The sequence below is a fragment of the Zonotrichia albicollis genome, chromosome 3 (assembly GCF_047830755.1).
Source record: "Zonotrichia albicollis isolate bZonAlb1 chromosome 3, bZonAlb1.hap1, whole genome shotgun sequence".
Classification (NCBI taxonomy): Eukaryota; Metazoa; Chordata; class Aves; order Passeriformes; family Passerellidae; genus Zonotrichia; species Zonotrichia albicollis.
In genome coordinates this window covers 12305022-12330286 of record NC_133821.1, presented here as the reverse complement: position 1 = coordinate 12330286, position 25265 = coordinate 12305022, and the positions used below count along the sequence as shown (strand labels likewise).

At 40.9% G+C, this 25265-nt stretch overlaps 1 protein-coding gene across 22 annotated transcripts in view; it reads right to left on the bottom strand.

Annotated features, from left to right (window-relative positions):
- The window catches only part of CCDC88A (coiled-coil domain containing 88A), a 71668-nt gene that overhangs the window by 34481 nt on the left and 11922 nt on the right, over positions 1-25265 (bottom strand). For 21 of the 22 annotated variants that reach the window (XM_074536686.1, XM_074536687.1, XM_074536688.1 and 18 more), the window contains exons 4-14: positions 21426-21534; positions 17832-17901; positions 14283-14341; positions 13637-13720; positions 12941-13081; positions 11500-11669; positions 7274-7355; positions 5818-5976; positions 2525-2671; positions 1887-2031; positions 1140-1324 (exon numbers count right to left, since the gene is read on the bottom strand). In XM_074536686.1, the coding sequence (XP_074392787.1) occupies positions 1140-1324; positions 1887-2031; positions 2525-2671; positions 5818-5976; positions 7274-7355; positions 11500-11669; positions 12941-13081; positions 13637-13720; positions 14283-14341; positions 17832-17901; positions 21426-21534 (1351 nt within the window). Of the gene's footprint in view, positions 1-1139; positions 1325-1886; positions 2032-2524; positions 2672-5817; positions 5977-7273; positions 7356-11499; positions 11670-12940; positions 13082-13636; positions 13721-14282; positions 14342-17097; positions 17312-17831; positions 17902-21425; positions 21535-25265 lie in introns of those variants that run through there. The other variant, XM_074536683.1, reaches the window with a different exon arrangement.

Sequence of the window (25265 nt, the reverse complement as noted above, 5' to 3'; positions counted from 1 at the left end):
GTAAAAAAAAAAAAAAAAGGGTCAGATTTTCTCAGGCTCTGGATATTTCCTGCAGCATCTTTTTTTTCTCTTAAAATCCCATTTCAGTGAGATTTATACTGCTCCTCCAAGACCCTTTTAACTTAGGAAGGTTGAATGTTGTTTGATCTTACTTAACTGTTTCAAGAGATAATTAAGATGATTCCTTGGGAATTAAAAATATGAGTTTGTTTTGTCAAGTGTTTCCATGCTGCAGAGAGCAAAGCTATTTAAAATTTAAAATAGCCAAGCATGATTTCTCTGCTGCATTTGAGTGGTAACAAGTTGACCTGAATGATATTTATGTGTTTCTATTCCTTTCTTTTGTACCTCCCTTTTCTTTTGGGTACAGCACAGAGGCTGCTCCAAAGAACAGCAGCTTCTTAAGAATCAGAAACTCATGGAAGCATGGAATGCAGTAGGGATTTCTTTAATTTTCTTTTTTTAATTATCTCTTAGCCACTCTAAGAATAGTCTTTCACCTGAAGTAGCTGCTGATGTCAAAGCTATTTCAGGAATTTTAGACATTTTCACTCCACTGTAATTAGCCCCAGCTTCTTTTTTTCCCTAATTTTTATTTTCTATAAATACCACTGACTAAATGATTCTATTTGACACACACCATTTGAGGAGCAAAGTGCTGTAGCTGAGCACAGCTAAAGCTGCCAAACTCCCCTCCTGAGCTGTTCATCAACTCCCTGAGCCACCTTCTCCCTCTCCCAGCTGAAATGAGCACACAGGACCGAGTTTTCAGCTCAGGCTCATCTCTCACTCTGCACCTCTGCACACACACTTTCTTCTGCTTCAGAATTACCAAAATTAATGCTCTGCACTATTCTCAACCACTTCCATTACTCATCATATCCCCAATATATTATTATTTTTTTCCCTCACTGGTCCAAGGCCTTTCTGAATCAACTGCTCACACTCTCACATAAAGAAAAAAAAATCTTGGAGGTGGTTTTACTTTTTACCATAAACTTACACACACTGTAACTCCACTCAGACCCTTGTAATGCCTTACCCAAAATAACAGCAATTGATAAAATCACTCTTTAGGAAGAAAATGGCAGAGAACATGAGGCAGCCCTCACACCATCCAAACACACCCTGACCTTTACCTTCTTGCTAAGTCTTTGGTTTTCCTTTTCCATTTTCAGAATCCTTGAGCTGCTGCCTTCCACAGAGCCCACTGCACTTTGCAGCTCTTCCACAGTCTTCAGCAAACTTTGGTTTTCCATTTCCAGCTTCAGTAACCTGCTGGATGTCAGCTCATTCACCTCATGGCCCAGTGATTTCTGTGGCACTGCAGGAGAAAAACACCATTATTCAAATAAAAGCTGACTTAGCAGCCAGAATTGTTCAGATTCTGCATTTTTAGAGGATTTAACAGCCTTTGAAGGTCCTTCCAATGCCCTCTTGGTGACCAGAGCTGATCAGGATTAGAAATATTAGAAATTAAAATATGTTCTACCCTACTAATCACAGCACAGATTTGCTTCCCACACCACAGGACGTGGCTCCAAATTCCACAAGTGCTTTGCACAGAATCCAGTTTGTATCCAAGTATGTTGTACTGAAGAATCCAAATTTTTACCACAGCTCTTCTCCTTCCCTTGGAGAACAGCAAAGCCAGAAGACTCCTGATCTGTGCTGCAGAGTACACAAGTGTGAATGGCAAATAATGGAATTTCCAGGAATTTATGGGGTTGACACAACTATTGAACTGGGCAAGACTTCTCATGGTCAGCCTGTATCTCAATGGACACACGGGAATCAGCATTTCTCCAGAGGACACTTTAGAAATACATTTAATTTCCCAATGCTACCCAGCCTCTGAGATTTCCATTCCAATAACTCATGTTTACCTTCAGAAAGTTCAGTAGTCCTGTTTATCTGCTCCAGCTCCCAGCCAAGATGCAAAGACTCATCCATACTTTGTTTCTGAGCCATTTCTAGGGTCATGTTTTCCTCCATGAGCTCCTCAATCTTCTTTCTGTCCATATCACGCTCCTTGGAAATGATTTCACAGGTTAAAAGAGAAGTCTCAATAGGTGCAAAATATTTTATTATCTATATTCTATTGATGTCTAAATTATATTATCTTTATTATGTTGTCACAGGGGAGGGCAAAGTGCTTTTTCTGATCTGCTCAGACACTGAGATGGGGAGGAACTGGGAAAAGTTGGGAGAACTTTGAAAGGGATTTGAGGAACTTTTTGTAAAAAGAAGATTACAAAGAACCTCTTCTCCTCATAACCTCCAGCAATCACTCCCTACTCTTCCAAAGTTAACTTCTTTCTAAATATTAGGAAGTAAAGTGCACGGGGTAAACACAATATTTAAGTGACAACTGATTCACATCAAAAAAATCAAACCTATTGCTCTTGAATCTCTGCATTTATCATCACATTCCTTCTCTTTGCTATTTTGAAGGCTTTTATTAAGAAAGGAAATTAAATTCAGTGTGTATGAGCTGCCTTTGCCCCCCTCCCCTGCCACTCACCATCTCCATGTCATGCAATTTTGCTTTCAGCTGTAAATTCTCCTTTTCCAACTCGTGCAGTTTATCTGATCGAGCTCGGGTCCCCTCCAACTGATCTTCCAACATTGTCTTGGTTTCCAGCAACACCTGATTGTCTTCCTTTAACTCCTGCAAAAATGGAACAACAACAACAAATAAATCCCAAACCAGAAGCACTCCCCTGCCCACGCAAACCTTGATACACAACCACTTCCAGAAACCCAAACTAAAACTGGGAGCTGAAACAGACTTTTTATAAAAAGCACAATTACAGCAATTCCACATAAATGCAACTTAATTTCTGTGAAAATAGAATTTGACATAAATGAAATACTCCCTAAGCCATTAAGAACAAATAAGGTGTTGATGATATAATCAAACCCTTGATTTGGGCTGTGATCTGGAAAGATGTACAGCCCAAAATTAGGTTTATAGGCCACTGGGCCCAAAGTCAGGCCCTGATGCTGAAAATGCACCCACAATCTTAAAATACAACCAGCCACTCTCAAAGGGCCTGAGCAGCTTTAATTTTGGTCATAAAGGATTTTTTTAATAGCATCTGATGAAAGTAATGTGTAAAATACATAATTGGCAATTTTCCTCATGATATAATGACAAAACTTTTCAAACTTCAGCACACAGTCAGCTGCAAAATCTGAAAAAGGATCACATAAATATCCTTCATACTCCTCCCTACACAAATATTAAATTAACTCATAATTATTATGACACAAACCCAACTAATTAATATTAATCTGTATTGAAGAGTGCTTGAAATATCCAATAGTTTACAAGCTATGAAAACATAATAGATTTTTAGGGGGTTTATTAGTTTAAACATTCTATGAAAATGAAACTTCCACTGTTGTCAAACCCTGTACACTAATTTGTTTTCCTTTACTGATTTTTATACCATATGGCACTTGCCCATCAAATTTGTCATTTGCAGACAGAATGATGGCCTGATAAATTCCTGCGTGTTGATTTGCCTCCTAAATTACTAACTCATGCCAGAACTCTAAGTTCCCCTTGCCTGGTGTTGGAACATCTTTTTTTAGTGTATTTTGTGCCATTGTCCTGTACTCATTTATGTGAGCAGCCCTCCTTTCCTCAACACTTGACTGAGAAAATTGCTTTCCCTTAGGAGACCAACAAGAGGAAAAAGGAATGATGAAATTTATAGCATTTTTGGAAATAATTCCCCTGTGGGTTTCTCAATCCATCCTTCACAGAGGCTTCCACTGGCCTTGCTAGCCTAGAGCTCTGGTGAACACTGCTGACTTGCACGCCATTAGACATGGAAACAATTGCCAAAAAAATGGAATTTGTCACAAAAGCCTGACTGCCATATCCCAGAGAGCAGGACACTGCAGCACTTTCTCCAATCTCCAAATGCACTTTGGAAAAGCCCCAGGCAAGAGAAGAACTGCAGCAGGCCCAGGAGCTGCAATGCCCCCGTGTTCAGCAGCCCAGGACAGGAAATGCCCAGTCATGATGACTGGGCCTTAGAAACCCCTTTTTCCCCCTTCAGAAAGGGCTTATCTCTATAAGACTATGGTCACTTCCCTTTAACCCTTACTATTGGACAATTCCCAAAACCTCTGCACCCTATAAAATCCCTCCTTTTGCCCAGTTTGGCAGAAGAGCTGTCCTTGAGAACCTCCACAGAAGATTCAATAAAGACACCCCTGTGGAACCTCACAGAGCCTCCTCCTGGGACTGCTCAAGGCACCCAGCCAGCAAAGAGCTGCAATCACAAAATGATAATCTGATAACCACTAGAGCTGGTATCACCTAAACTTGCTAAGGTGACCTGTGGCTGGGGGCTTTGGCTGCTCAGAATGACCCCAAGATGCATCAGAAAGTCTCATTTCCCAGCCTGGTGGTTGAAGAAGGAGTCAGAACTCTGCAGTTCTCAGTCTGAAGGTTGTTTATTGTTTCTTATCTATAAAATTCTTTCTCTGGCCTGCCAAGGTCTGCTCAGCAGGTCAGACAGAGGCACTCTGCCTGCCCCCAGGGTGGTGTTATCTTTTTATACTAAAACCTACCTGTACAATATTTACCATAACTTTCCCAATACCCATCACCTAGGTTAGACAGTGAACTTCTACTGTAAACCAATCCAAAAGTGCCAACATCACAGCAGCACATGGAGGCCAAGAAGAAGAAGGAGAAAAGCTGGACATGCCCAGACTCCTCCACCTTGCCCTCTGAACCCCCATGCTAAAAACCTCAAAAAATCAATCATTTTGTCACGAGGTAGAAAAATTATTATTCTACTTATACTTTCGTGGCTTGCAGATCTTTATATAAGGTTGGTAATTTGCTCAATGGGTCATAATCAAAATCACAGGTGTCTTGGGCTCTGTGCCAGGGTTCCTGAGCCCCCTGGCAGGGCTCCTGGCACTCCAGGCCAGCCAGGGGATGTCCTGAATTCTGACATGGGAATGCTTGGGAGCTTGGAAAGGCTGTGCTGAGCAGGACTGTGCTATCCAGACTCGCTGCAGCCCGCTAGGGATACCCCAAAACCCAGCAGAGGCCACATTAAAGAATGGTGGCTTGTTGGGGAAGATGAACCAGGAAAGCCTTATAAATATGATAGTCTGGCAAAAGATTTTGAGAATATAGAAACTATAAACAAGATAGAAATGAAAGCAAGCTTTGAGATACCTCAGTTACTGAGCAACTGGAAAACAATGGTGTGGCTGGCTGAAAATAATCCCCTTTTGATGGAACAACACCCTCTCCTTGCAGACAGCTCCAAGGGTCAGAGCAGACCCTACAGCTTGGCAGAAGGGGCCCAAAGAGGAGTTTTTAGGGTTTAAAATGTACCACAGTATGGTGATGTAATGATTCTTATAGGCTGTATGTAAATGCTATAGGGTTTGTATCATGTACTAGATTGGTTAGTGCAAAATAGAATATTCAACACAGAAGGAGATTTATTGTATTGCAATGGGAACCTTGCGCTCTTACCTTTTTACTCCCTTACTCTCTTACCCCCTCATGCTCTCTCCCCCTCTCTTCTCTCAGGCTGCTCTGAGCTGTGGCTGCAGCTCCCAGCAGGCCCTCTGCAATAAACCCCAAATCCCAGCAGGGCCCGGCACCCAGGCCCTTGGCAATAAACCCCAAGTTCCAAAAGACCCCTGCACCCAGGCCCTGGGCAATAAAGCCCAAGTTCCACGACCTGGCTTCAGAGATCTCTCATCTCCATCCATCCCACCCTCCAGCTGCACCCACAGTGGCTGTGGGTGATTTCCCCTGGATTCACTCACCTCCACCCTGGCTTTGTAGAACTCAATGTCGTGGAGCCTCTCCTTGTAGCGGCCGACCTCGCTCTCCAGCTTGTCCACGCGGATCGCCTTCTCGCGCAGCGCGTCCAGCTCGTCCCGGTACACGCGGGCGGAGCGCGCGTCCGACAGCAGGCTCATGTTCTGGGACACAGACAGCAATCACAGGGTATTGGGAACGCTGAGAATTCAGTGAAAAACCCAATCTGTTGTACAGGATTGTAGGTGATTGTATTGCCAAGGAAACTGCACTGGGCTTTTTCAAGGACTCACTATAAATATAAATATATATATTTGTGTGTATATATATATAGTGTCACCATTTTATTTTCTGAAAAATCCCTTTGCCAGGAGTTTTCCTCCTGAGAAGCTTCAGTTTTGCTCCTTTGCAATGTGATTAGGAGAATTGTTTATCCCAGCATGTGAATTGTTTTTACTTAATGACTAAGCCCAGTCCAGCTGTGTCAGACTCTCTGGTCTGTCACAGGTTTTTATTATTCATTCTTGTCCAGCCTTCTGATGTATCCTTTCTCTTTCTTTAGTATAGTTTTAGTATATAATTTCATATAATATAATTTCATATAACATAATTTCATATAACAATATAATATAATTTCATATCATATCATAATTAATTCTCCTTCTGAGAACTTGGAGTCAAATTCTCATCTCTCACCTCATCCTGGGGACCCTCACAACACCACACCATATATTGTATATTTATGATGTATTTAAGGTTTTCCTCCTCACTATTACCACAAAAAGCATAAAGAAAAATCAGACAGAATTGGAGTGCTTTCATTTTAAGAAGATCCTTTCAGAAAATGCACTGGTGGCAAATTGCTTGAATGCCGAAACAAAAGAAATCAGAGAAATACTAACCTAAGGGCATTTTTAAAAATTGTATATTTAAGATGTATTTAAGGTTTTTCCCCTCATTATCACCACACAAAGTATAAAGAAAAATCAGACAGAATTGGAGCACTTTCACTTTAAGAAGATCCTTTCAGAGGAAGCACTGGTGGCAAATTGCTTGAATCAAGTAACAAAAAAATTAAGAAATACTAACCTAAGTTAAGGCATTTTTAAAAAATGTATATTTATGATGTATTTAAGGTTTTTCCCTCATTATAACCCCACAAAGTACTAAGAAAAATCAGACAAAACTGGAGCACCTTCACTTTAAAAAGATCCTTTCAGAGGATGGACTGGTGGCAAATTGCTTGAATGAAGAAACAAAAAAAATCAGAGAAGAAATCTCTAAGTCAAGGCATTTTTTCCCATCATAATATACCAAATAAAGAAATAAATTCCACAAGATCAGGTTCAGAAGGTAAAATAAAAAAATAAACATGAAAACATACTTAATATCAAAAAAGAGTGGTGAATTGCTCTGGTGGTGGTAACTTTTCTTAAAATAATAAAATGACTAAACCCACACCTCTTGCTGAAGTCTCTTCAGTTCAGCTTCCATCTGTTCCAGCTCTTGTTTACAGTCAAGCAGCTGCTCGGTCTTTTCCTCACTGGAAGGAGAAAACACCAACCAGTTAAACATGGCCACAAAACCTGCTAATGATCACCAGGTTTGAGAACAAAATGCTGAGATTTGAGAGGCTTCCACCTTGAACCCACAATTTCAGGGACAGCAGAGTGTAAAATTTCGGGTTGGCATTAAGATTTAGTTAATATTATTAAGTTAAAATAATATTTTAATGTTATCTTATCTAATATTTTAAATGTTAAGACTCTTCATAGGTTTAAATTGTTGTTTCCTACTCACACAGGGCAGAAAACAGGGTGTAAAATAAGGAATTTTTGCAAGAAGGGATTTTGTGTAAGAAACCACAGGCATTGGTGGTTAGAAAATGAATGAAAATGAATGTGTACCAGGAGATCCACATCCAAAACTCAACTCAGAATAATTTCAAATAACACAATCAAAAGGTCCAAATTCTTTCCAGGAGAACCAGACACTGACTCCTTGTCACAATCAAGTAAAGCCAATTTTAAAAGCACTTTTATAGCTCTGTAATTTTTCCTTTTCTTGCAGAGCACAATTAAGGGTTTTAGGTGTCTTGACTCAATTGAAGAAGATACTGCTTAATAAACCAAATAATTCCATGAAACACACAATGAATTTAACTTTATGGAGACAACACAGTGTCTGTTTGAGTCTACTCAGAAACCTGTGATAAAAATAATTTGACACAGAATTCTATGATTCTTACATGACTCATTCTCAACTTCCAACTCATTTCCCAATCCTTAAAAAATGAGTTTGTTAAACCATGACTAAGTGCAAAGGAAGTATTTCATTCTCTCACAGACAAAGAGATGTTAAAAATCACACTGCACCTCAGAACAAACATTTGCTGTAGAAAAACCTGCCAATATTGAATATTCTTAAAAGATACACTGCATATTCAAATGTGTTACTGTATTATTCTACATTCTGGAATACAAGTAAGAAACCAAAGTAGAAAAGGGGGAAAGAAGAAAATTTAATGGACTGAAATGTATAATGTTATGTCAAAGCAATCATACCAACAAAAAATAGGTATGTTTTAAACAAAACTAGAGCAGTTGTTTTCAAACATGAGCCAATTTCACCATGAATGATCTCTTTGGAAAAGGATTGTTTGGAAAAGGTCACTGAGCCTACAAGCAGGGGAGCTCAGTGCAACATCCCTGAAAGTCACAGCTTTCCCCCTCCAGAGGTGCTCAGAAACCAGGCACAAACACAAATTTATTCCTGATTTCTGTGACTTTCCTGTCAGCATCATATTGCTGTTATTGTTCTACATGGGAACACACAGAACTCCATACGCAGAAAATGAGGTGTGCAAATTCCTTCTTTGGAGTTTCTGTACTCCCTGGTTTGCATCCAGCTGAAAAATAATCTTTACAGACCTTTTATAGGAAATTACATCAGCTACACTGCATATTAAACCAGGTATGAAGGTTCACTGCCAAAACCAGATTATAAATAAATTTTATGCTGAGTATTTCCAAGTCTGGAATTAATGGAATTTAAAATTTATCAAATAGGTGCAGCATTTAACACTAAATGCTGCAGACAGAAGTTAATTCATCCAAGTCTGGTATTTTAAGGTACTGCTACATGCAAAGGGAAATTATTTACCAACTGAATTCAAATAAGAGTGCAAAATGTGGACTGTTCTGAGCCATCAGTGTTGCCCTAATTGCATGCTTCAGCTACAGACTGGAGAGGATTGGACTAAATTATACAGAACATACCAGTGTTCACTGTTTAGGCTATCTATTAACTGTCAATCAAAGTAATAACAGCAATTTTTTCACTAATTTTCTTGGTGCAGCTGTTTATAGAATATCCTGGGCGGGCTCATTGCAGGAGACACAATAATACAGACATCAGGGAAAAAGAGCCCCAGCTTTTGTCCTCTGCTCCTCATGAGGACCACGCTGTGGTGGGGGAAGGGGATCCTCTGAGTAAATCAACAAGATCCTTAATCCAGCCAGCTACAAATCATCTGATCAACAAACTCTGAATTGTGACTTATGCTACCTTCAGCTTGTGATTGTTTACCTGTCTCCTCTCCCCATTGCTGAATTAAAAAAAAAAATAAGATACATCTTTATTTATGCTGTTTCTACACATATTGGATCTCTTCAGATGGAGCATTTGAATTCAGAACACACACACTTCACTCTGCTAAAACAACTGACACATTGCTACAGGGAAAGCAGATTCTCCACAGGTCTGTTATTGATCTCCTCTTTAAATAACTCCTCACTCTGCTCAGATCTGCTCCTTGGCTATGAAGACAAAGAGCCCACAGAAACCTACAGAATCAGGAGCAAGGAAGTGTTGTGCAGACAAGAAATCTTTTACACAGGAACAAAAGAGGTGGGAGATAGGAAAGCATTCTCATGGAAATTTTTTGTCCTATCTGCAATGATTTTAAACCATGAATTAATCATAGGTGAATATTTCTTGTTGGAAACAGGTCATCAAATGATGCTGCAGAGAAGGGATCCCTCCTGCCTCATCTCCTTTTAATGATCACCTGGTTTGAGAACACAATGCTGACATTGGTGAGACTTCCACCTTTAATCCATGATTTCAGGGACATCAGAGAAGAAAATTTAGGTCAAAACATCATTATGAATACAAACAGAGACAAACACAGATGAAACGTTGTATTTGTCCCATGGGTCCACAAATCTTCTTGTATTATAAAAATACCCCTCCTGGGGAGCAATAACTAAAAAAACAATTTGAAAGGACAAAGAATTACAGGCTGGGGACTGTGGCTGGACAGTGTTCAGGCAGAAAGGGACCTGGGTGGTTGAATATGAGCCAGCAATGTGCCTTGGTGGCCAGGAAGGCCAAGGCCAATGGCTCCTGGAAGCCACTGGCATCCTGGCCTGCATTAGGAATGGTGTGGCCAGCAGGAGCAGGGAGGTCACTCTGCCCCTGTGCTCGGTGCTGGTGAGGCCACACCCCAAGTGCTGTGTCCAGTTCTGACCCCTCAGTTTGGGAAGGACATTGAGATGCTTGAGTGTGTCCCATGTAGACTTTCCAAACTTCAAACTTTCAAAAGCTTTTTGAAGGTCTACACTGTCAAGCCATACCAGTAAACAGAAACAACTGTGTCTTGTGACTGCTGAAGCCAGGAACAACTTGTTCCAGATCCTGGGGAAATTCCCTGTGGGTTGCAGGATGAGAAGGAGGGCAACAAGGCTGGTGAGGGGCTTGGAACACAAGCCCTGTGAGGAATGTTTGAGGGAGCTGGGGCTGTTCAGCCTGGAGAAGAGGAGGCTTAGAGGTGACCTCATTGCTCTCTACAGCTTCCTGAAGGGAGCCTGTAGACAGGTGGGGGTTGGTCACTGATACAACAAGAGGACGCAGTCTCAAGCTACATCAGGGAAGGGATAGGTTGGATATTAGGAATAAAAATTTTACCAAAAGAAAAACAAAGTACTGGAATGCTCTTCCCAGAGAAGTGGTAGAATCACCATCTCTGGATGTGTTTAAAAAAAGACAGAATCACAGAATCACAGAAATTCTAGGTTGGAAGAGACCTTTAAGATCATCGAGTCCAACCCATGTTTTAACACCTCAACTAGATCATGGCACCAAGTGCCACATCCAGTCTTTTTTTAAACTCTTCGAGGGATGGCGACTCTATCACCTCCCTGGGTAGATGATTCCAGTATTTGACCACTCTTTCTGTAAAATACTTCCTCCTTAATTCTAGCCTGTATCTCCCTTGGCACAGCTTGAGACTGTGTCCTCTTGTTCTGTCACTGTGTCCTCTTGTTCTGTCTGTTGTTGCCCGGAGAAAGAGACTGACCCCCAGCTCACCACAGCCATCCTTCAGGAAGTTGAAGAGGGTGATAAGGTCACCTCTGAGTCTCCTTTTCTCCAGGCTGAACAACCCCAGCTCCCTCAGTCGTTCTTCATACGGCTTGTGCTCCAAGCCCCTCACCAGCCTCGTTGCTCTCCTTTGGACACGCTCAAGACTGGCCATGGCACTTGGTGCTGTAGTCTGGTTGAGGTGTTAGGGCAGAGGTTGGACTCGATCTCAGAGGTCTCTTCCAACCTCATCATTCTGTGATTCTGTGAATTGGCCTGAAGAGGAGCAGATGAGTGGAAAGGATCTGAGTGTGAACTGTACTCACAGCTCCTGCCTGAGCCTCCTGATCTTGGCCTTGGCGTCGGCGAGCTCCACGCTCAGGTGCTGCCGGCTCTCGGTGCGCTTCATGCCGGGGGAGCCGCAGGGCGACTGCGCGGCCGAGGCGTGCGGCAGGAAACGCAGGCAGTCCCGCTCCTCCGACAGCTCGATGATGGTCTGAGGGACAGAGCAGGGAAAAGATGATGGTCTGAGGGACACAGCAGGGAAAAGATGATGGTCTGAGGGACAGAACAGGGAAAAGATGATGGTCTGAGGGACAGAGCAGGGAAAAGATGATGGTCTGAGGGACACAGCAGGGAAAAGATGATGGTCTGAGGGACACAGCAGGGAAAAGTCCAGAGGGGCCCTCACAGAGCCACCCCTGGGTGTCATTCACAGCAAACACTGCAATGGCACCACAACCATGGGGAGGTTTTGGCCATCGAGGAAATCAAAAGTTCTGCCTGCATTTCTATGCCTGAAGTAAAGAACCACAGCTTTTGAACAGCACCTTCTGCTGTTTTAAATTTTATTTTTCTGCTATTTTAAATTTTGGTTTTCACTTCAGACTTTTAAGCCCACAAAATGACCAGTGCTCAGAACTGACAGGGTATGAATTCCTTGAAAACCACCACCTCTTAAAAATAAACATCTATCTCTAAATAAAGTCGTGTTCTTCATCCTTGACCACCAAATAAAGCACCAGAACTACAGGAATATTCCTATTTCCCCCTATAAATACAGGTATTAGCCAAATATGAACATCTCTCACAGTTTAAAGTATTTTTCCTTTGCTTTGAACAAAGGCATCACCCCCATCCTCTCCCCTCTGTTGTATTCCTGCCAAGGCTGTGATCTGGAAGAACTGTCAAAGGAGTATCTGGAATAATTGCAACATTGACACATCCACTCTATTGAGGGGCAAATCTGGGACCATCAAGATGATTCACAACTCAAACTTTGCAGGAAATACAGTTCTGTTCCCTGATTCTAACACTGTACAACAAGTGTGCCCCAAGACAAGCCTGCAAAGCCTCCTCTCCTGGGATGGATCTGCTTTATCCCCCTCAAACCTGGACAACAGGACATGGGAACAGAACAGCTTGCAGTGACTGCCTTGCAAACTGATGGGTTATTGATTCCTGGTAAATGCAGCTGATGCAGCTTTGGATTCTTTGTTTTCAGCTACTGATGAATGTTGAAGTTGTTTCCCACTCTGGCTATGTGGAAAGATCACCTCTTATCATTCCTACTTTATTCCAGCTTTATCTTTCCTACATTATTAAACAAATATGCACAGAAGAGCTCCCTGAAACAACGTTCTGGCAGTCAGGAATCCTGGCTTCAACATGTCAGCAGAAAATTAAACTGTTAGTTAACAACAATCCTGAGCTGCATAATCTCAGAAAAAGAAGATTTCTTGTATTTCTCTTAGGCCACGTCCATACCTCTGAGTGCTCATCTCTTTCATCTATCAGCCTTTTCAAATGCAATGCCATATTTTTCAGGAGAGGCTCAACATACTCTTGTGTCAGCACAATGACATCCATCCACTGCAGGTCAAACACGTTTTCCTGATTATGAGTTACCTACATGGAGCAAAATGAAACAGAAAAAAAATCCTCTTGGAATTTTAACAGTAGAAAGGAAGCATAAAGAAAATAAAGCTGCAACTCTACAGGTTAAGTTTTCTGGATAAGGTATGAGAAAACATTTAAAATATATTTAATTGTATGTAAAGGAAGAGTTTTCTGTCCATCTGGAAGCAGCACCTTGTCCTTCTGGTGACAATAACATTATAAATTACCTACCACATACATTTGATTGGAATTATATTTTATAAAGAAATTTGCATATAAAGATTTCACTAAACTAAATTTGCTGTATGTAACTAAGAAATCCTTGAAGGAACAAATTTGCTTTCTGGTACTGCTCTAAAAATAAAACCCAAAAATGCTCAATCATTAAATCTTTTTGTGAATCAAGTGAAAAAATAAAGCCTTTTTTGCTTACTACAACCACTCAATATGCAAATCACATATGTGATTTACTTGCCATTGAACACGTGCAACTCCCCCTCCTGCAATACAATATTCCATCTCAAAAAAATCCCCAAAATTAAAAGCAAAACCCCCTCAAAATACCTCCTGAATATGGGCTGCAACAGCTGCTCTGGTATCAAAATCCAGACTTTGGATTCTTTCAATAAATTCTTCTTTTTTCTGACACTAAAAATAGAGACATTATATTTATATGTATAATTGCAAGTATTTTCATTCCTCTTTTGCATTTCTTAAGAGCTAAAACTTCTAAAGCTGACATTGCAATGGCCACATGACTAAATTATTATCCAGTAATTCTGGTGACCAGTAAATGCGTGGTTCATGCCATTTTACAGTAATTATAACTTACAACATTAATTAAATGATACAAGGAAAATCAAATTGAAATGGTACAAGAAAGAGGTTTCTTAGAATTGCTACTTATTCAGAGTTCATTAAAAACATGAAAAAAGTGCAGTGAGTTAATTTTCAGCACTTTACCATTTCCACCCTTTCTTTACAGTATCAGGTAATTAACACTACTGAAATTAATAACCCATTAGGGTGGTATTGGAGGTATTTATGCAATAACAGGTGTAGGGTTGTAGCCATTTAATTAAAAGTCAGAATATTCCAATTTTTCAAGGAATACAGTTGTACAACAAAGGAAAAAAAAGTTTTATACCGCCACAAGTATTAGAGATCAGTAATTCTGAAGTTTCACAGAGACAAACACAATTAAACTCACCTGAACTGCACAACCAAGCAAAAGCAGGAGGAGCTTTTTTACTTCTTCAGTACCTGGCTCTGAGAAGAAAGCAAGGAAAAATGGAAACTGAGAATTGTAATTAGAGCTTATTCCCCTATCCCTCAGAAAACAGATTTTCTTGTTGTTTCCATATCATTTTTGTTAACCTAGTTTAGAAAAGAACCAGAGGAGCTCTCAGCTCAATCCTTTTTGCCATTTCACTTCCAGAGTATCCAAACACCTTAACAGCCACAACAATTTCAACTGGGAAAAAAACCTGAGCCCTTCAAAAAGCAAAACTTCAGAGTGACATTTTTAGAAGTGCTTTGGAGACCTGCAATCAAGTTTTCAATGGTAATCTCAGGTCTCTCAAGATGGGTACAAAAGTGCTTAAATTATCTGTCACTCCCAAATTGGAAGAGTTGAGGTGACAAGTTCATTTCAATTCCTTACAAAGCTGTATTAGATATTCATCTGCACATCCAAAAAATCAAAATATATTTCCAAATCTGGCCTTAAGCATCTTAATCTCCTAAAGAAGCTTAAGTTAAAGAACTCTGTTTGCAGATTAATAAAAATGTTTCTTACTTTTTTACGTTGACAATGTCCTCATCTTGCTACTAAATATAGAAATATATTCTAAATCTAGAACACAAATGCCATGAAGCAAATGCTTCAAGGATGACAAAACAGTTTAGGCATTGACTCAAGCTGCTGCTTTTGGAGGGAGCTACATTATATGTATGTATATGTATAATTAATTCCAATTTTTCAAGAGGTTTCTCAGGTAGACAAATACATTACAAAAAACATAGATTCAAATGGGAGATTTTCAATCATTTATTCAGACTTCTTGTATCCCAAAGGCTCAAGCTGTGAAGTCTTTCAAGGAGAAATAGAAAAACCATCAAGGAATGTGTTTCAGCTGAAGAAGAGGAATTCCACCTGGCTTTCTGTCTTATCAATAAAGGTTAACAGGAACACTGCAACAGGAGAATCCAACAGCTCACAGCCTGCATTCACTTATCCCAATAAATTAATCACATTTCCTTAATTTTTAAGCAATCCCTAAGCTCCTCTTCACTCTTCATCTCCTGACTGCCTTTCAAACACCTGCCTGAATATTGATTCCTTGTCTCTCCCCCATGTTCCCTGAAGGAACAGAGCAAAACACTGAACCATCTCAGCTCCCCTCATCTTCTGTTCTTCTTTTTCCTCCATCAGAAACACAGAAATAGCTGATTTTGTTTTACACCCTTCAACTTGCTGCTGAACTTTGGCCCTGTCCTGTGTCACTGTTTGATCTTCCCTGTGCTCATCCTATTCCTGACTTTCCATCCTGCCTGCCCTGCTCCCTCAGGAACAGGAACTTTCATCTTTCCCCTTCCCCTGTGCCCCATCATTATCCCTCTGTGATTTAATTTCACATTTACAGTCACAGGCTGTAGCTCTCCTCCAGTTCTCTCCTCCAACTGCCTTCCTGCCAATCAGCTCAGGAAATATTTCCTGATTTCATTTTTTTATTTTTATTTTCCTGCTGACCTGCTTTACCCAACCTCACCTCCAGCCTTCTCCCTGCATTCTCCTCCATGAGCCAACTGCCTCTGCAATTTGGCATCTTCTGGGATTTCCCTACTAATCATTCCCTGAGTGCAAAGGGGAAAAACTGGGAAACATCCCTGTGAAAAATCACACCTCCAGCCTCAGCTTCAGTGGACCAAATCCAAGTCTTTATCAGGGAATTGACTTTTACTCTGAGGCTTGCCTTGATGCAAGCAGATTTGCACAGCAAGTGTCTCCAAAGATCCCTGAGGGTTCATTTCCCTGCATCTGCCCAAAAAAAGCTTTAAAAATCCAATGTAAGGATGAGATCCTCTTCCAAGGGACACAGCAAGAGCAGCCCTCACTTTCAAAGGGGAAAGGTTCTGGACAGAACCCAGAAGAACAGGTCAATATTCTAGTTCAGAACAAACTCTGTGGTTGAACTCCAGCAGGAAACTGAAACACCTTCAAGAATGTTGTCCAAGCACAACCATTTTATGGAAATGTGAGTGCTACACAACAGAAAAGTCCAAACTTTCTCACAAACCCAACAAAATCCCCACAGAAGAGCAAAGCACACACCAGCAGAGCTGCCAAACCACAGATCCCAAAACACAAAGACAACTCTTTAAAAATGACCAAACCATAAAATTGGATGTATACAACTGAATGTAATATTACCTCTGTGGGGTTTGATAGTGCATTTTCAGTGAAATGTCATCTTATACTATACAATATTGTTAAAACATTTTCTCTCAGTATCTTGAGCAGAATAAAAAATGTCACTACAAAACAATACTACGAGCTGGGGTTTTTTTTAAATCTGTTTTTCCAGTAAATCTGCTTTCTAGGCAAATCCATGGAGTCTTTTGAAAACCTTAAGAGAGTCTGGAATCAAAATCAAAAAAGCACAATGCATTCTGTTCTTTTGGAAAGGAGGAGACCACACTCACACTTCTTGGTGCATATGACAGCAGCTGCACGTACAAAAACTGAAAAAGCTGTGACCTCGGAAGCAAAAGCAGCAATGCTCAGAAGCAGAAAGTAAAACCCACAGGAATTAAAGCAAGATACCTCCAGAGATGGGATAGTGCAGATGGGAAATGGAAAATACCAATGTTATGAGCCCTGGCACTGGGAAGTGAGGAAACACAGATGGTTCTTCTGGCTCATGAGGAAGCCCCTGGCCCACAGACACAGCAGCAGAGGAGACATCCCAAAGAAACCAAAGCAGCCAGGGGAAGCCACAGAGCCTGCAAGAGCAGTTCCTGACCTCTCTGCTGAACGCCAGCAGGACAACACCTGGGGCACAGGACACCCAGGGGGATAAACTGTGCCCAGTCCACAGTGGCTCCCTGCAGGCCAGGTGTGTCTGCTCCGTGCTGCTGGAACTGAGAGCAAGGTGCACACATCCCCGAGAGGCTGTGGACAGGCAGCTGGATCCACACTGGCTAATTTTCTTGGTCTGAAAATTGCAACTCTCAGAGCTGGAAGCAGAGAAGGTGGGAGCATGGAGAAGACAGTGTCAGTTCAGGGGAGAAAACAAGAAGGTAATTGCAATATTTTTCAGGTATGGATGCAAGAGAAGCAGGAGAGGTTGGGGGAAGGAGAAACAAGGATCAGGAGCTGGATCCAGTGAGATGCACTGGACTGCCAATTCCCTCAGCAGTGACAGGTAAAGAAAGTTGAAGGTGCAGTAGCTGGGAATACATGAAATTTTAACTTTGTGCCATCAGGGGTTCACTGGCTGCTGGGAAATGCACTGGGCTCAGTATAAATCCTAGTGAAAGCCAGGGCTGAGGCTGTGACAGAACACATCTTTTAGTGTGGACCCTTTGTGTGGACAAAGAAAATAATTATTAAATCATTACTCATCATTCTTAAACCACTTCTCTGATAAACAATCTTCTGTTGAAAGGCTCAACCCTTCAGGAATTCTATTTCCAGTGAAAGAATATAAATGATCACACCAATATACATTTTTATCTTAGTCAAAAATAAACTTACCAGAAAAAGGATTTTTGCCAATTATTAGCACATTTGGCAAAGACATCATGATCAACTGCTGCAAAGTCTCCTATAAAAGTTAATTAAAACATTATTTACATCACATGTACTGAATGAAAGCAAACATCAAATGCCAACAGCCATTTAAGAGAAATCAGTATTAATTAAACAGTTTTAATATTTTTCAGGACTTCATGCATACAATTCATAAAATACTTATTTACTTTCTAATTAAAAAAACAACTAACAAATATGAGTTACTTCCACAGAAGCTTTGTTTTACTGGTTTGCACAATCATCTCACACAGCAAAATCCCCTCGTGGCAATGAGCTGGCTTAGGGATCTTAAGCCAACGAGATCCTGAGTCTCAGAATGCAGCAAAACCCTTTCAATTTATTATGTTCATCTTTTCCTGACTAACCTATTGATACATATTTGTTTTACTGGCTCTAAGGTGCATTTCTACTGCAAAGAAAGATCTATTTCCATTATTTCACGGTTTCTCTGGCCTCACCAAAAGGTGGATGTGAAAATCCCAGGGGTTTTTGCTGCAGTGCCACTGGGCCAGCTGTGACTATAAAGGTACAAACCCTGTGTGCACAATGCCATGGAATTTCAGCTGCAAGTGGCACACACCAGGCAGCAGCTCTGCCTATCTGTGCCATGGATCCCATCAATGGGGCTCCTGTAATGGCTGTAATCGGCTCAAATCCCCAGTCTAGACAGAGCCTAATTCTCCTGAAGCAGAGGAGTCTTTCTCCTGTTCCCAGATATTTATTCCCAGCAGATGCCATCTTATAGTCAGGCTTTTTGGTTTTCCACAGTGACAGATCCATTGTTATATAAAATGTTCCTACTCAAAAGCAACACATTCCAAAAGAGCTCAGGGCACACATCAGGTGTCACATCATAAGCATCAACCTAACACAGGTCCACTTGCCTTAGGTCAAATTGAAAAAAATCCCCAATATTTCTTAAAAAACACCAGTAGAAATTATCAGTTACAGCTATACTTGAAAGTTCCCACCTGTTCATACACAACATCAAAATTATACCTGAATTGATTAATACTAGACTGCAAAATATACATTTCCTCTGGACATGCCTAAGACAAAATATAAGGAGGGAGAAAACAGCTTTGACTTCCTTCAATATCATGAAATGTAACCAACTGTGACACCTGTATTTCTCAGACTTTGATAAAGACAATTTTCAAATACAAATAAGACATGAATTGCACCACAGGATGTTTCAAACCAATATAAAAACAGATAAAATATAATGAATTTAATGAGTGCCAACAGCTATTATGACAGAAAATCACAAATTTTTAGAGCAGCTTTTTGTTGTTTGCTTTTGTTGTTTTTTGGGGGTGGTTTTTGGGAGTATCTCAAATAACTCCATGATGCTATCATAAAGCAGAGCATGAGCAGCAGTGCCCTGAACAGACAGGATCACCTGTTTCCTTCCAACACCTCTGCCTTGCCCCAGAGATGTCTGACACCTTTTCTGTCTCTTGGTGTTAACCTCAGCACTGGCTGTGCTTGCACAAACTTGCACAGCTCACCAGCATTTATTTCACTGAACATTTTCACCTCCTCAGTCCAATCTGCTGAGAGTCATGAACACTCACTGGATTAAACCTCTGGAGCCCACCAAAATTTAGAATAATTTATCTTGAGCTAACTGCTGAGAACAGTTCCGTGCTCCTACACTGCCAAGAAATGTACACACACCAATTACTGCTTTAGGACCAGACTGTAATTCCAGAGAATAACAAAGATGATACAGGAACAAAAAAAAAAAAAAAAAGTGACTAATCTAACATAACACCTTAATTCTGAATGTTACATCCTACCAGTGCAGGTTTTTGACAGATACATCCACAGCACTGATGTGATTTTTCACTAAACTGAGAGAAGGTTTTCCACAGATCTTACAAAACCAGCATGGACAAGCTCACAAGGAGAAGTGTTAAAGAGTTGGGTTAACACAGTGCTAAAAATCCCAAATTCCCACAGTTGTCAGTGTCTGATGGCAGCCCTGGGGAAATCCTGTGTCAGTGCAGTGAATGTGTCCTGTCCCCTCCCTGGGCTCCAGAGCAGCCCCAGAGCAGCCCCAGGCAGGGTTTCTGCACTCCCAGCTCTCAGGAGCACTGGGCTGTGAGGCTCCTGCCCCCCCCAGCCTAAGGGAGGCCTCTCACTTTGATTCCAGGGCATCCATCAGCCCCAGCTTTCCTGCCTTGGGGAATTGCACAGGTGGCAGGAACTCAAGTGACCCCTTGTGAAACAGCCCATCCTTTAACACTTGAACTACCACAGAGCACCAACCTCCCTGCAGCCACTGCAGGGACTGAGTATCTGCACATGCAAAAAGCAATTCTGGATTGCAAGGAGCTCTCCAGCCTTCACTCCTGCTAAAAACACCAGCACATGTTTGCATGGTGACCAGAACCCTGAAACACTGGGGAGAAAAGTGTATAAAACACTCTAAAAAAGGGCAGTTCAATATAACTTGGACCACTAAAGGCATGGTGACTGGTTTAACTGCTTCATAGAATTTTTTTTTTTTTTTTAAAGAAGCTCTAATAAATTTGACAAAGGTTTGGAGCAACATCTGCAATCCTGAACCATCCAAGGTACCTAAATGCCAGCAATTCTGCCTGGTCCTGCAGCACCTGGACTGGTGATACCATGAGGCCAGTGCAGGATGGGGAATGCTTTGTGCTCCCAAAAAGATCAATCCTGTCAGTGTTTGTGCCTCCTGCTGCACCAGCTGTGGAACAATAATGCCTGGTGGAAAATTACTTCCTTTAGAAAAGGAAAAGCACATGGACCTGAGCAGGCAGCACATAAATCCAGGTGCAGGAGAAAAGGGTGGGAAGTGCTGGGAAGGTGTTCCATGGCTGGGCAGGGCAGTGACAGCTGGGGATCCTCACTGCAATCCCAGTTTTGGGAAGCAGTGACAGCTGGGGATCCTCACTGCAATCAGAATTTTGGGGAGCAGTGACAGCTGGGGATCCTCACTGCACTCAGGGAAGCAGTGACAGCTGGGAATCCTCATTGCAATCCCAGTTTTGGGAAGCAGTGACAGCTGGGGATCCTCACTGCAATCCCAGTTTTGGGAAGCAGTGACAGCTGGGGATCCTCACTGCACTCAGAATTTTGGGAAGCACACGCTGTGTGAGGACACAGGAGGAGCAGCAGACTCCAGGACTGCAGGGAGAGGCAGAGCACAGGGTTTCTGCCAGCTCTGGGCTCTCCTGGCAGGAAGGAGCAGGGCAGTGGGGAAAGGCACTAAAGCCACACTGAAGGGACACTGGTGACACTGGCACAAAACTTGCTTCAACTCAGAAAATACCAACCACAGCAGTAACTGCACACACAGAGTATCTATTCTGTAAACAGATCATCACTCATACAAAAGTCTGCCCACACCACCTTTATATCTGTAAACACTGATAAGAAATTTGACCAGATAGCTAAACAATCATCTCTTATTCATCTTACTCCTGTTACTCTTACAGCCATAACTACAGAAGAAAATTTAGAAATAATTCCAGGCAAAACATAGCACAACAAACAGTTACTGACCTGATAGTAAGTTTTTATTTGTTTCACCAAAATAGACAAATTTTGAATCCTTAATGATGCATCATTGTTCACTTTTTTGTTTATCCTCTGATTAGCAGACTTTGGATTGCTGCAAAAAGAAAAAAAGAATACATTAAACACACTGACCATTCATCTTTAAAGCTTTGTCTATGAAACAAATGGTAGAGTTGAAGTGCCAGCACAGCCATTCCTGGTCCTGATAACCAGCCTTGTTTTCCCCTCCACAAATCAATAAGGAGCTGTGGAAGATGGAAGGAGCTTGAAATGTCTCTGACAGAGCCAGCCCCACATTGCTGTTTGCTGCTGAAACTGGGAGCAGCCACCACAACTCCCAGGGAATGGCTCTAGGATGGTATTTATTAGGTATAAAATATAATTTTAACTTTTAGAATGATGATGAATATGAAACACATCATGCTAACATAGACTAAACTGTTTTAAATGTATTTACAGATTGCTGGAATGTGACAACAAAGGGATTGTTAATTGGAGTTTTTGTCATGTGCTATCGTATACCACCAGATTTTTCTCTGGTTTGTCTTGGCTTCAGGGAGGAAATCAATCACTTTTTCCTCCACAAAGCAAAAGGATCTGAGCAAAGGCAGGTGAGTTCCCCTTTTCAATACCTTGTAACACACAGAGGGCAGCAGGACAGCCATTCACTGGGATTTCCCATGGAAAACCACCAGAATCAAAGCACACCCCATAACACTCCCTGAAATGTTTAAAGAATTCCTAAGGGATGGCCAAAGTGAAACTTCTCACTTTTACAGATTCCTGATACAGTTGCACAACACAACTTTTGATATTAATGGTATTATTGTATTGTTTAATGATATTATTATGACCAGATAAATGAGAGCTGGCTGGGATGCTGCACTCAAAAACAAACCACCAATTTCTCCCTGGCAAACCAGGGCTCCCAGCAGGGATATGTGTCTGCTGGCTCTGGTTTTATTCAACATTGTCATTAATGATTTAAACAATGGAATACAGAATACACTTTCCAGAACAGCCACTGGCAAACTTTAGGAGAAAAAAAAAAAACAACCCAAAGAACAACCTTCAAAAAATGCTATGGCAATGAAGAATGATCCTGGTAATGTGCAAAAGTAATGGAATTCAATAACCCACAGACAGAGGATTAGAGTCAGAATCAAATACAGAAAGAGGAGTTATTTGCTATAAAACAAAAATGACCTGAATATTGTGGTATCATGACTTACTCTGATGCAATTTATCCCTTTGATTGGTAGTTTCACATACTCTCTGTACAAAAATTACATATTTTTCATTTATATATAACTTACCTACACAAACTTTATTTGCCTTTTACAGCAAGCTTTAAATTTAGAATATTAGATTTTTAAAAATATATATATATTTATGTCTTTTCTTCAGTTTATTGCTATCAGCATTTCCTGGCTTATAAACACAAATAGAAATAATAGAAAAACCACTGCTGGGAAAGGAAGTCAGGTCATATTTAAAAAATGCACCTCCAACACCCAGACATTCCTAAAGAAAAGCAGCAGGCACAGTATCTTTTTTTTATATTTATTATTATAAATCTAGGAAAATTAGGACATGGATAATTGCCTCATTCCTAAATGCTCATCACCATGTTCCTAAAAATATTATAAATAATTAAAATAAATTTTAGAACATATTAGCCAAACCATGTGACTGAGATGTGACCTTGGGTTTATTAGATCAGCCAACCTGTAGCTGTAAAAGCAACCAAATGGGCTAAAAATAATTCTGCTTTGCAGATGCACAGAACTGGACTCCTTTCCACACTGAATTCATTCAAATTTGTTAAAATCAGCAGAGAAAATCCACAATAAATCCTGCTGACCTACAGAGATCAGCTGAAGTCTCCAATTTCTGCATGCATATCTCCAAAAGGCCGATTTGGGCCCTTAATCTTCATCTTTAATCTTAATGACCATGGGATTATCTCTGGCTTTTTCATCATCTTCAGCAGCATTTCCACAGGCCCACATTTCAGATGCACTCTAACCAGGGCACAGGGGTTTCCTGGATGCTGTGCCAGCTCTTATTTTAGCATCAACACCAAAATTAGTGTGCAACCACAAGAACTCAGAACACAAACGTCATAAAAGCTCAGGATTTCCATTTTCTTCTTTCCAAAGCTGCATTAGGATATTGAGATTGATCCTGGATGAACAAAACCTTCAATATTTGCATAGCCCTGGATCTTCATGGCACCACAGGACCAGCCCAGGCAGCAGGGAAGGGCTGCTGTAACAACCTCACTGCCTCCACGACAAGCTTAGTGCCAAAATGATTCATTCCTGTAGCTTAAAACAGAATTTGGAGGGTTTTTTGTTTTGGTTTGGCTTTTTGTTGTTGGCTTAAATTGCAGGAAGCAGTTTAGTGAGATTGTGAATTTTTGCTGGGAACACTTGGGCTGCAGACGTGCTCTGGAGTTGGATTTTTAGCACTGGGAAAATTCCACTGGCCAGTTTCAAGATGCTCTGTAGAGCAAATGACCAGCAGTTCAAATCAGAATGCCAGCCTTGGGACAACCTGGTGCACAGAAAAAAAATATTTTTGTAATTTTCAACTTTTCCAAAAGATTATGGCAAAGGGTCCAACAGAAACCCCAAACTCCAAGTTCCCTTAACATTTTTCAGCAGAAGTTAAAAGCAGGTAGTGGGAACAAGAAGTTGAACCCACTGGTTTTAAGGTTCAATAAAAGCAAGGTAGTGAGATATCAGTATTCCTCTCTTCCAATCATTTTAAATTTATAATAACTCACTATTGGTAGCAGATTCCTTTTTCTGGTTTTTGGTAATGAATGTCCTCTTGGCTCATTATTCTTCAACCATGGGAGGTCTTGTCTTTGACACTTTTAATTAGTACATGATTAAGATGAGGGAATTGGACAAAAAATGGTTTCCCTTGCTTGCCAGAGTGCAGTGCTGCTCTCAGCACCTTCCCATGCAAACAGGACTTCATTCACCTCTGTGCTGCAGTAATTGAGATTTTTCTAACCACATGATGCCATTAAATGGTTATAAACACAGACTGTTTACAGGCTACCCACTGAACTGATCCTGTGCTGAAAAGTCAATGTTGGAAAGTGAGGATTCCCCCCAAGCAGCCTCTGTGCTGGTGCTCAGCAGAGCTCCCTGATCTCCAGTCCCTGATTTATTTCTACCTTTCACATTGTGTTAGAACTGTCAGGTTTGTGTATGGAACAGCCAAGCACAGACCTGACAGATCCCTCCTCACACCAGGGTTATGAAAGGACCATGATTAGGTCTTTGAGCAGGAAATTCCTTATTTAAAAAAAAAGAAAACCAACTAAAGCCATCTTCACTTCCAATACTGATAACCAGGTCTCACTTTCTCAAAGACTCCAACCTGAATGCTCGTTAATCCACCAAACAGAATTTTAAATATTATTTATTTAGTCAATATAGCTCATCATCTCAAGTACTGATATCTTGATTTGTCCCTCTTGAAGAGGGAATAATACAGCAGGATGCTGGCTGCACATTCCCATTTTATGTGGTTTGTAAAACTGTATTTTTTCAGGCTGGTCCAAGTCATGGCATACCAATACTTTTTACTAAGCATGAACTCTGATGTGCAACTACTTTTCATGCAGAAAGATAAAATTCTAAACATGAACTGCCAGAACCTTCTAGGAGCAACTCCAAACTCATTTACAGTTCTGAAAAACTAATTAAAGATTTTAATGAAGGACTTTACTTATACCCATAAGTTGAACTGTTGAATTTCTGTGACCAGTATAATGTTTATATTTTTATTAGTGCAAACCAATTC